Here is a 10965-nt window from a genome sequence, read left to right on the forward strand (position 1 = left end):
TTGCTTAATTTTAAGAAAATTGTACCGCTCTAAAAAGTGCTTGTGGGGAAAAGGTAATTCTATATTTCTATGACGTGTACATTTAGTGTTTGTTTCGTCACAGTTCAGTAATTTGTAAAGAGTTAAAGCATGTTAAAAAGTATTGACTTTTGCCTATATTTTATCAAAAGAATTCAAATACTTACACTAAAATATGATAAATACATACTTGCTAAAAATTTCATCTTACCGCGCTCATTATTTTTCGAGAAAAAACGCTTTGTCAACGACTTTAACGGACAGCCCTCGTATACTGCTCGAAAAAAAAGAGAGAAAAGAAAACAGAATAACAAAATATTTTTCTGCCTTTATTTTTCTGTCGTCTTAAGTCACGGTCGGAGCCTGTATATATATGTAGCTCTCTCCAGAATGGGAGAGGATCGTACATTTTGGCCGTGATTTGCGATGGTACTATTTTTCATACGTAATTATATTATATGCAATGACCCTGCAAGTCATTGCACAATACATGATAGCTTTGTGAACGCACGCGAAGACTGACCTAAATTCAGCCCACTTAAATCGCATGAAAATTCTAATACTTGTCGTTTTAGTGTCCGAGATAATCAGGCAATGTCTTATCTTTGAAAAATAGAATGGTAATAAACTCAGCCAATTTTATGGCATCGTATATACTATGGTACCACCAACAACCCTTTTATTAACTGATTAAGATGTGATCTTTTTCTTCTTTCCTAAAATACTTGTATTTCTTTTTCTAATGTAGTATTGTAAACAGGCAATAGAAATTCAGTCAATCAAAAGACAGTAAAAATACAATAAACTATTTAAGTTTTAATGTATAAAAGTCAACAAAATAGTATTTAAGAAACAGCCGCGCGTGTGTTGTTTAGAAATTATCATTGTTTGATTTCGGAGCTAGAAAGTGATAAAAATATCTAAAAATATTTTTCATCAAATATTCTAAATATTATTGCAATTTTAAACTAACACATAGTGTGTACGAACTGATTTTTCGCACGTGTGAGAAAAAACAAAAATAAAAAGGTGTACGATTTGCCTTTTGTAGTTTGCATACGTATATACGAGTTGGTTGGTGTATGAGTTAGTTGTAGTTCGGCGTAATTCAATGAATATTCATGAGGCAAGAAATATTGATAACAGCAAATATCAGTAATGAGGCTTTGCATGTGTTCATCAAGGAAATGTCTTTGAAATAACTTGAATGTATTTGTTAACTGTGTACATTTTATTTTCAAACATGAAACATTAAAACAATCCTACTTTCATTATTTTGACTCTGCAAAAAAATCTCAGCTAGGGTCCCCGTGTGTTTACGCTATTGTTTATTCATAATCCAGTCTAGCCACCGTCTAAAAACTGTCTGCCGATGGTCGGACGATGATCGAAGGTTAGTCGACAGACTTTTTGACGATCGCTGCAATTAGAGGAATCGACCACTGACGCAGAAAAAAAATATAACAAAGCCCGGCAAACAAAAAATGCCACTTGGTGGGCGACGAAAAATTGGACAGGAAAACGACCGATGAACTGCCGACTGTCACACGAAGAATGCTATTTTTGCCTTAAAACCCGTCGACCATTAATTGTTTTTTGAAATATGATTGGGGTTTTACTTTCTATCCCCCTTTTCCTATCTTTTGACTTTTTAGGGGTCCGTGTTTTATGTCTAGTTCAAATATCTGTATTGTTTGAGGATTTTGAGAGATCAATCCCCAGACGACGGAATGTATTAATACTAAATTAAAATATTGAAAATTCCCATACCTCTCATGTCTATGGCACGTGCTTCAAAATCACTATTTTCAGAGTGCACTGTAAGCAATTATATATTTGTAGAAAATGTTACTGGTGAGAAAACGGTAAAAGAAAAGAAGTTTAGATGAGGATATAACAATTTTTAGATCCCTTATCGTCTACAAATATAGAATGCTAGTTGTTTCTACTTTTCACTTACACACGAAAATATGTTTGCAAGTAAGATTAGTTTGCTATTTTTTCCGAATACAACCAAGCCATGTTTAAAATTCATTATAATGAAATTTGAAAAATGATAATTTCAAAATTTTTTTGTTACTCATTGGCAATCATTCATTCAATATGCAAAACTTTTTAATTAAATTTGATTTATACAAATGGACTTACACAAATATTTTGAATCATTCAATGATTTATACCCAAGTCCACAAACACATGTGTTATTCTGACAAACTGAGCCAAATACCATAGAACACTGCTCATTTCGTTTGCAGGTTCCATTCAGTGTCAAATTTCCTGATAAGAAAGAAAAAGAATATGTTGTAATAACTTGCAAAAATACGAATGTTTCTTTACCCTGTGTAGCGTTTAAAAATTTAAACTTGCACTATGCAAAAATATTCGCGGTTTTCGCTTCAATCAAATAAGCTTGATGAACAATCTTTGCTCTGATTATGCTAAAATGATGAATTTTTAAAGCAATAAGAATGTCCAACTCGAGAATTTTTCACTCATATGGAGACGTCACCGTATGCCGGTGAAGGACTTCAAATTTAGACCTATACTCTGCACTAAGGGCCATTGAGCAGTGAGGGTTCTTTATCGTGCCAACGCCTACCGTGACACGGGACATATCCGAAAGACCCGTGACTTTCACTTCTAGTGCCGAGCTAGAAGGAACAGTCACTACTTTTGTTTACGTCTTAGGTATGACGCAAATGAGAATCGAACCCGGGCCTCCCAGTCACAAGAATGTTTGAATTATAGAATGTAAACACACTCTAATAATACAAACCCCCCTCCCAACACACATATTACTTTTAAAGAAATTTATATAAGGAAAATTTATTTTAGTTTTAATTAAGTTGCAAAACGTAATTTCGCGATTACCTTGCAGTTATCTAACTTACTACCGCTCTTTTGCGGGGGAGTGGGAAAGCTCGAAATCTCGCGAGATTACTGGGGCACATGACATTGTTTACAGTAGTGACAATCGAATAATTCGCACAATTTTATGCCGAACGTACAATGCATTGCCAAGAATTGAACTCCAAATTGTACATTGACAAATAAGGAAAGTTTAGAATATTTTATCAGCTTTAAAATGTGACGATTTTCAATGAAAATCTAATGAGAAGAGCCCGCTTAATTAAAAATATCATAAAAATGTAACATTTTAGGATAAGCTCACCTCAAAAATTAATTAGGCTGGTTCAGCGATTGTTTAGCAAGGTATTCCATTAGGATTTTTTTTACTTATCTGTCCTTATAAATTCTAAAATGATCGATCTTGCATTGTATTCAATAGCACCTTTGTCCCCATCCAACAGACGTTTCCTACCTCCATCGCGAAAGAGTTCCGCTAAGTAAGTTAAGTAATCGCGATATCAAGTAATTGTTAAGGACGCTTTAAACACCGCACACTACAGAGCTCTATTTATAGGGTAGTTTTATGCAGTAAGAGTGGTCTTCCCTTAGATGTCTGACTAAAGAAATTGTTATTTACAGTTAATTGATGATTTTTAATATAATGAAATATTTTTAGCATTATATAAGACCAAGAGGGAAAAATGTAATTAATTATTTTCATTATTTTTTCCAATGTAAGTAAACAACAGTTACTAGTATTTCTGCTCAAAATATAAGACACATACCCTATAATCTAAATGAATGAAAAAGTTTCAATATGCATATAGTAATACGATATATTTTTCTCCGAGTCCAAAAAAACAGTTTCTGTTAGTGTTTAGAGCTTCTTTAAATCCTATTATACTTTACACATTCATTGAAGAGCAGAGGAAATTCTGAATAGTCATTAATATATAAATTAACCTAACTACTTTGTTAACAATGTACCTTACCAAACTCTTTATTTGCTCTGATTCTTATCATTTGATCGTGTTTTTTGTATTAAAAATAAAAGAGAAAACAGAATAATAAAAATACTTTATTTTGCTCATTTTCTGTGTTGCACTAAAAAAAAATATCGTTACTGTGTCGGGCCAGGCACAGCAAAACAACTTATGGAGAACCCTCCTTGTCAATATGTCTAAATTCTTTAATTTTTTGTGCAAAAAAAAGTTTCACTGATAGAGTAGTAAAAAATTTGCTTATTTTTCAAATTGAAATAATTGGACATGTTTTTTACCTTCTAAACATTCGTTTTTAAATCCTATATACCCAGGATTGCATACACAAACACCGATCTGTCCTTTCAACAAGCACGTCTTAGTTTCATCTTCACACTTTTTAGTTGATGTGCACAAATCTTTTGCTGAAAATAGAAAATAATGAGAGACCCGAAGTCATAAAATTATTTTTACCGTTTTTTTTTTATTTGATGAATTTGATGCTGCCACGAATGCTTTAATATAATTTCTGTGTAAAATAATTTCAAAATGCTCCCCTTTCAACAATTTTTATGGAATACGTATGTAAATTGCTCAAAGGATGACTGCACTAAGACGTCAGGAATGTTATTGGGTTTTTAAATTGCGTCGATTGTAACACTACAAACGACGGGCGTTACTTGGGTTTTTTTAATCATTTTTATCGTTTTGGCTGCATGGAGTTTTCTGCCACTTTATACTTATCTTCTATAACGCCCCGTGATGATGTCAAATTAAATTCATTAATAAATTTCCAATATATTGACCGATTCTGACTGTTCGTAAAATTGAAAGCATTCCGTGACATGTCATGATTATGACAAGTAACTAGAAAACTTATGATGTTTTGTAAAGATTTTTCATTGCATAACAGGTTCTTTTGGTAAAATTATTAATAAAGTGATAAATGAAATGTGCAAATCAAGAAGCAGTAAAATATTCCTTTAACACAACTTAAAAGCAAGTAAAAGGAGAGACTGATTTTTGATGTCTGGTAGGTTTTGTTACTACAACACAAATATGCGTATTATGGTATTTAACAGGACCTATATCAATAATGTAAGCTGTATTCTCTTTTTTATGGAAAAACCTGTTACAATAAAATCTCATTTCGAAGATGTGCATGTATATAAAAAAATATTAAAGAAACTGTAAAATAAAAAGTAAAACATTTTTAGGAAAACAAAAGCAAAAAAACCAACGTACGCAGCAACGGCAATAACAGATTTTTTGACGTCACAAAATCAGCCCCATTTCCGTGTGCGACGTCTTGATAAGCCCATGCAAAATTTGCGTTAAAATAAACTTTCATTGACATTTTTTTTTCTTTTTTTCTTTTTTATTGCAGGAATGGACAACATATGATTTACAAATTAACGTAATTACAATGCATAAAATTCGTTGTACACATGTAAAATGTTAAAAGGAGATAAAAAGACAAATATACGTTCATGGTTTAAAAGCTATAGATACAGCTTCTTTCACCATAATCTTTACATATTAGAGATTAGAGCCATTTTTTATCATTTTTAAGAACAGCAAAGCCAGGATGAATCGTATAAATGTGGAAGCATCATAGAGATTTAATTGGTATAAATTAAAGTTTGGTAAAATTTTGAACCAAAGGGATAGTAATGAACTTTTGCGAGAAGCACTGACTTTTACAGTTAACGGTTTTCTTCTATCATGTGCGGAGGTACAGAATTAATAAAAGATAAGAAAATCTTTCTCCTAGTCATAGGTATAGTGTTAGAGTCTCTAACATGTGAGGGCTGGGAGCTGAGGGTAGGATTGTTGTCGTTTTCTTCAAGGGTAACTTAGTTGTGCTTTAAATTTAACCTTTTTTTTTCAATTAAATGTTGATCAAAATATTTATATCATAAAAGAGCTGCCGTACATTGTCCTAGTGTAAAATAAAGCTGTCAATTGTTAAAGTTAGCGCTCCTCGCAAAAATCCAATAGTATATAAAAATTATGAAAACAAGAGTTTAAAAACGATCATGTCATCACATTCATCGAATTCCCGATAACTGCATGTAAAGTAAATGATTAAGTTTGTATGCTACAACTTCACAATTAGGTATTTAAGTTAAGTTCCAGTTAAACAAATACATATTTATCATTACTTCTGAAAACAGAGGGGCCTTAATATTTTTTTTTCTTTTATCAAAATGTCATATGGTTTAAAGCGACACATACATTTTATTTGAAAAGGTGAATTTATTTGAAGACGTCAACACAGCCCATTTCTTTTCATCCTGAACAATTTTGGCTCACGTCTCCCTAAAGTACGAATATCATGACTTAGCAATAAGATATATTTATAATTTCTTAAAATATAGCAGTATATTCTGACTTACCATTTTCAAACCCTGATTTGCAAATAACTGTCATACTTCTACTATCTGCAAATGAACGTTCGCAGCTTATGTTGATTGTCTTCAAACTCTCACTCAAACCATTGAAACAAAGATCTATTGATCTCAGTTCATAGACGGCTGTGTAGAACGTTCCGTAAGAAAACCATTTAGTACCGCTTAAGTTGCTGATTATTACATGGCATTCTTTAGGGCAATCAGCTGGTACAGAAAAAAGAGAACATTAAAGAACTCGAATATGAAATATGTCATAGAACAGATTACATAATTGCTGACATTCTTAATTCTAAAATTGACGTTAATTGTATCATGGTGTCAACTGTATGGTTTATCCATTATATGTATGTATATCTTAAGTTACAAGTTTTAAGCATTAAAAGTTCAGCGATTGAAGTTGCACTTTTAGAAAGGGACATGGACACAGTTTCAACTAAATTTTTAATTTTTAAAACCAGTTTTAATGTTTATAATTCCTACTAAGGCATCATCTAATAATCAGCAAAAACTTGAACATCATTTGTTGATTAACAAATGAGATACAGAACTTTAAGTTTTTTCATTATGTAAAAAAAAGGCTTGTGTCTTGTTTTGATTACATAAAGAAAATATCATATGTATAAAAATTAAATGGAGCAAATTAATAGAAAATGTTTATTGTATATAGAATTAACTTTTTATGGAAAATAACTACCTTGAACGAACATATATTAGTATATTAACCTATGTTAACAAAAACATGACTCGGACCTGTTTACATTATAAAAGCTTGGAGCTCTAAATCAGTCTTGTATCCAGACACCTGAAATTCAAATGGGTGCGTATCATTACCCCTACATTTCTGAAATTTTCATTACCGTTACATAATCCTTACTGCTACAAGGATAAGTCCTGTTTCCCCTGCTCACCTAGGAGGTGAAAGTAGAATTTTGAGCAGAGTGGGTTTTTTTTTAATTTAAAATCTATTTTATTTCATAAAACACTTTAGAAATTTTAAAATCAAGCACTGTTCATAGATAACTCACAGTCTTTACAATGTCTTTACACAATCGCTAAAGCTTTGAATGCCATTTTCTTGACATTCTGTTGTCTTGTAAAGTAATCCGTGATTGGAACTCATATTCCGTACCATACCTGGCTGATTCGATATGTAGTGGTAATGGGTTGTTTTCGACGGAAAAAATGTAGCGGTAATGATAGGTCGAAAAATTGAAAAAATGTAGCGGTAATGAGTTGAAATTATTGGCGATGTAGCAGTATTGTTGACCTCCAATCTCCCATCGATGATCATTAGAAAGACATTTGTTCAATATTTGTAAAAATGGAAAAATAAATTTACAATTGTTTTTGCCGAAACGGTGTCTATGTCTCTTTAATGCTATCGTTCAAATTCTCGACTTCGAATATTTCAAAAGAAACTGATCATTACGAATTGACTTTTATTTTTATAACTATGACTTACGTGGTAGTTATAAATCTGTTTATTATTTTAAACATTAGAATTTTTGGATTTATCTTGAATGTGCATTTACTATACTGTTTGTAAATTTCATTACCTGATTCAAGCCAATCTTTTGCATCTTTTAATGTAAACCTGCACGCTTTTGATACAAAACCAAAGAGCCTTTCAATGCAAACTTCGCTGAAAAGGAATTATAATCGCAACCATTCTATTTTTTACATGTACATAATAAAATGGTTGAATTAATAGTCTACATGTATCGTGATTTAACAGCAGGAAGATAAAACATACGCTCAACTAAGGCCTTAATTCATCATCTGAGTTCACAACTATCAAAACCTGTTTTCTATGTTTTCCCCACAACAAGATGTAGAGCATTGCAACCGTAAAGTAAAAATATAAAAAAAAATTTAATATTTAGAGTACTAGTGTAAAACAACAAACAGAAAGTCAATTTTAATCAAAGGTTTAATCATCTGATATGAGGAAAGATACAGGGAAACAATATTGACTGCAATATTATAAAATACATGTATAAGCTATAAGTTATACAGCAATGAATTTCGGTAGATGACCTGTAGTTTTCCTAATAATATTATTATGTCAGGTAAGGCTATGTACAGTATCTAGTTAACACAGTACATAACTTCTAATCTTCCTATTGGACATTTGCGAAATAGCGTAAAGAGAACAGCGGACTTCGGACTTCAGACATTTAAAGGCGGACTTTTCTAAGGGAGCGGTTAAAAAAAATTAAAAAATATAAATTTATACTAGTAACAAATTATCTGAAAATGTATAGGCCTCTGATAACTATGAAAAATTTAAATCGAAGAATTTTGAAATTCGTTTTCTGAATGGTTTAAAATTTAATTTAAATACAGTGGAAAATTTAGAAACCAAGTTCAATGACAATAAATAAAAGCTGTCTCTCAAAGATAAAAAAAAAAAAGAAAAGAAAAAGAAAAATGAAAAAAGAAAAATGAAGAAAAAAAATTGTTTGTTTGTTTGTTTGTTTGTTTTATTTTTTGTTTTGTTTTAGGTTTTTTTTTTCTCTCCTTTTTTGCGTTTTGTTGGATATTGAAGAAAAGAAATATTAAAAGTACTAAAAGTTTAATGTTTCCAGTTATTTGATATATAAAATATGTACTGAATAGGCACATCGATTTTGAAAATTTGCGGGTTGTGGGGCTGTACAACTTACCTGAAGAAATGTTTGACAACCACAGAAAGGAGAATACTTAGTATTCTAAATTCGAAAATTCCATCCTCAGGGAGGGGTGTGTGTGTGATAATTCTCAACTTTTAGATAAATTTGCATAGGATAGTTTCACTGCCTATATATACGAGTACTGTGCAAAAAAAATGTGCTTGTGGGAGGCTGGGATCAACTGGCTTTTTAATTAAGCTATTGCAACCTAATTTTACTAAGCCGAATTAGATTTTGAATTCTGATACTAAGTCTGTATATAAGCCCTGCTTATTGAAATGGATTGAACTAGGTAATTGACATTGGTATAAATCTGAGAAAGCTGAGTAGAACAGAGCGGTTGTTTTGTGCACATTTCATTATGACGTCAGTCACGTCACAAAGGCAACGTTGCGTTGTTTCCCGTTTAATTATCTGCAAATGACTTCAAGTCCGTACAAATCAAGTAGATTATAATACAAAGTGCATGCTATTGTACGTAAACATTCTACAAGTTTTATAATTAAATTCCAGTCTGAATCCTGATATGATTATGTGTTTTGTCTAAGGACTTATTAAATACAATACTAAATGAAAGGAATAATTTATATTGAGTGTTACTAAACTGTTAAAAGTCATTCAGAAGAAGTCTGCGTAAAGATTATGATATGCAGAAAGAAAGTTATCATAAATGAAATTGCTTAGCGGAAAACTTGAGGGGTTGTATGTGCGCATGTTATTTGAAAAAACTCAGGGAAACATGCGTATTGCATCATGACTGCCAATCAAAGTCGGGGCAAAAGTTTGCCTATAATTTTCAGGAAGGAATGAATCTTCAACACTAAAAACGGGATAAATTAATTATATGCATTTTCCTGGGATTTTTATCATCATCATTCTTTGGTTATTATTTATTCAAATCTCGTGTAGTCGCCTTGTTCTGCTGGCTAACAAATTGTAAAATGAATTTAAAACCAAATTTATACAAACACCTGGACTGTAAGACCTAATATATGACTGTAAACAATTTACAAGTATCATATTTTCTGCGGGTTTACTGCATAAAAATTCTTGCTAGAAAACATATCCTGAAAATTTGATAGTATGTTCCTTAGAATGTACAGCGCATTATCGGCAATTTTTTACGGGTATTATATGTGGATACATGTTCACGCTAATTGGGGACAATATCTTTTAAATATTCCGGTGCTCGTCCAGTATGAATTTTGTACATAGTAGTCATTTTAGCAATATATCGTCTGTTTTTTAAAGTTTCCCACTCAGTTTTAGAATAAAGTGCATCTCTAGATACAAATATACAAGTCCGGTTATAATTCTAAAACAGAACCCTGAGGTACATCTGCAAAAATATCTTGTTTTGATGATAACAAATCTTTGTACATAACTTTTTGAGACCTTTGACTTAGATAACTGGAAAACCATTGGAGAATATCACCAGATATACCATAAGTTTGCAATTTAAATAGAAGCCCTTTGTGCCAAACTCTATCAAAAGCCTTTGAAAGATAAAAAAACCATACAACAAGATTAACATTCGTCTATGCTTTGAACAATACTTAAAGACATATACGCTGTATGAACGCCGAATTTTGTGTAAAACAAAATGATTAATGATTTAAAACACATGAAGTGTAATGAAAAATAATACTTTCCACAAAATTGTACTATAGATGTCGTTGTAATAACAAAACAATTAAACATATCTAGGAATTAAGAATTCAGTCTTTTCATGAATATTGATGAAGGAAGTGCGTAAACAGTAGGCCTATATATAGAAACACATGTCCACGGGAAATCTCAGACAACGAGGCATGCTGCACTTTGACAACAATTATTAATATAAGGTCAATATGAGTCAAAACAGAGAAGATGGTTGATACTGAATACATTAAAAGATAAGTACCATTAAGAGTAAGACGCTTGCCATCCACGTCAAAAGTGAGTAGTATCTCAAACGGCCTACCTTGTTTTCTTTTCGCCACGTCGTCACGTGATGGATTTATTTAAAAATAGCTATTTTTCTTTCCTTGC

At 31.7% G+C, this 10965-nt stretch overlaps 1 protein-coding gene across 1 annotated transcript in view; it reads right to left on the reverse strand.

Annotated features, from left to right (window-relative positions):
* Positions 1 to 2166: 2166 nt before the first annotated feature.
* The window catches only part of LOC134230863 (uncharacterized), a gene marked incomplete at its 3' end in the record, with an annotated part of 32104 nt that continues 23305 nt past the window's right edge, over positions 2167 to 10965 (reverse strand). The window contains exons 2-5 of the mRNA XM_062712727.1: positions 7819 to 7904; positions 6248 to 6466; positions 4148 to 4273; positions 2167 to 2295 (exon numbers count right to left, since the gene is read on the reverse strand). Coding sequence (XP_062568711.1) covers positions 2167 to 2295; positions 4148 to 4273; positions 6248 to 6466; positions 7819 to 7904 — 560 coding nt within the window. The remainder of the gene's footprint in view (positions 2296 to 4147; positions 4274 to 6247; positions 6467 to 7818; positions 7905 to 10965) is intronic.

The sequence above is a fragment of the Saccostrea cucullata genome, unplaced genomic scaffold, assembly GCF_032062105.1.
Source record: "Saccostrea cucullata isolate Sc308-1 unplaced genomic scaffold, CSIRO_AGI_Scuc_v1 ctg4145, whole genome shotgun sequence".
Lineage (NCBI taxonomy): Eukaryota > Metazoa > Mollusca > Bivalvia > Ostreida > Ostreidae > Saccostrea > Saccostrea cuccullata.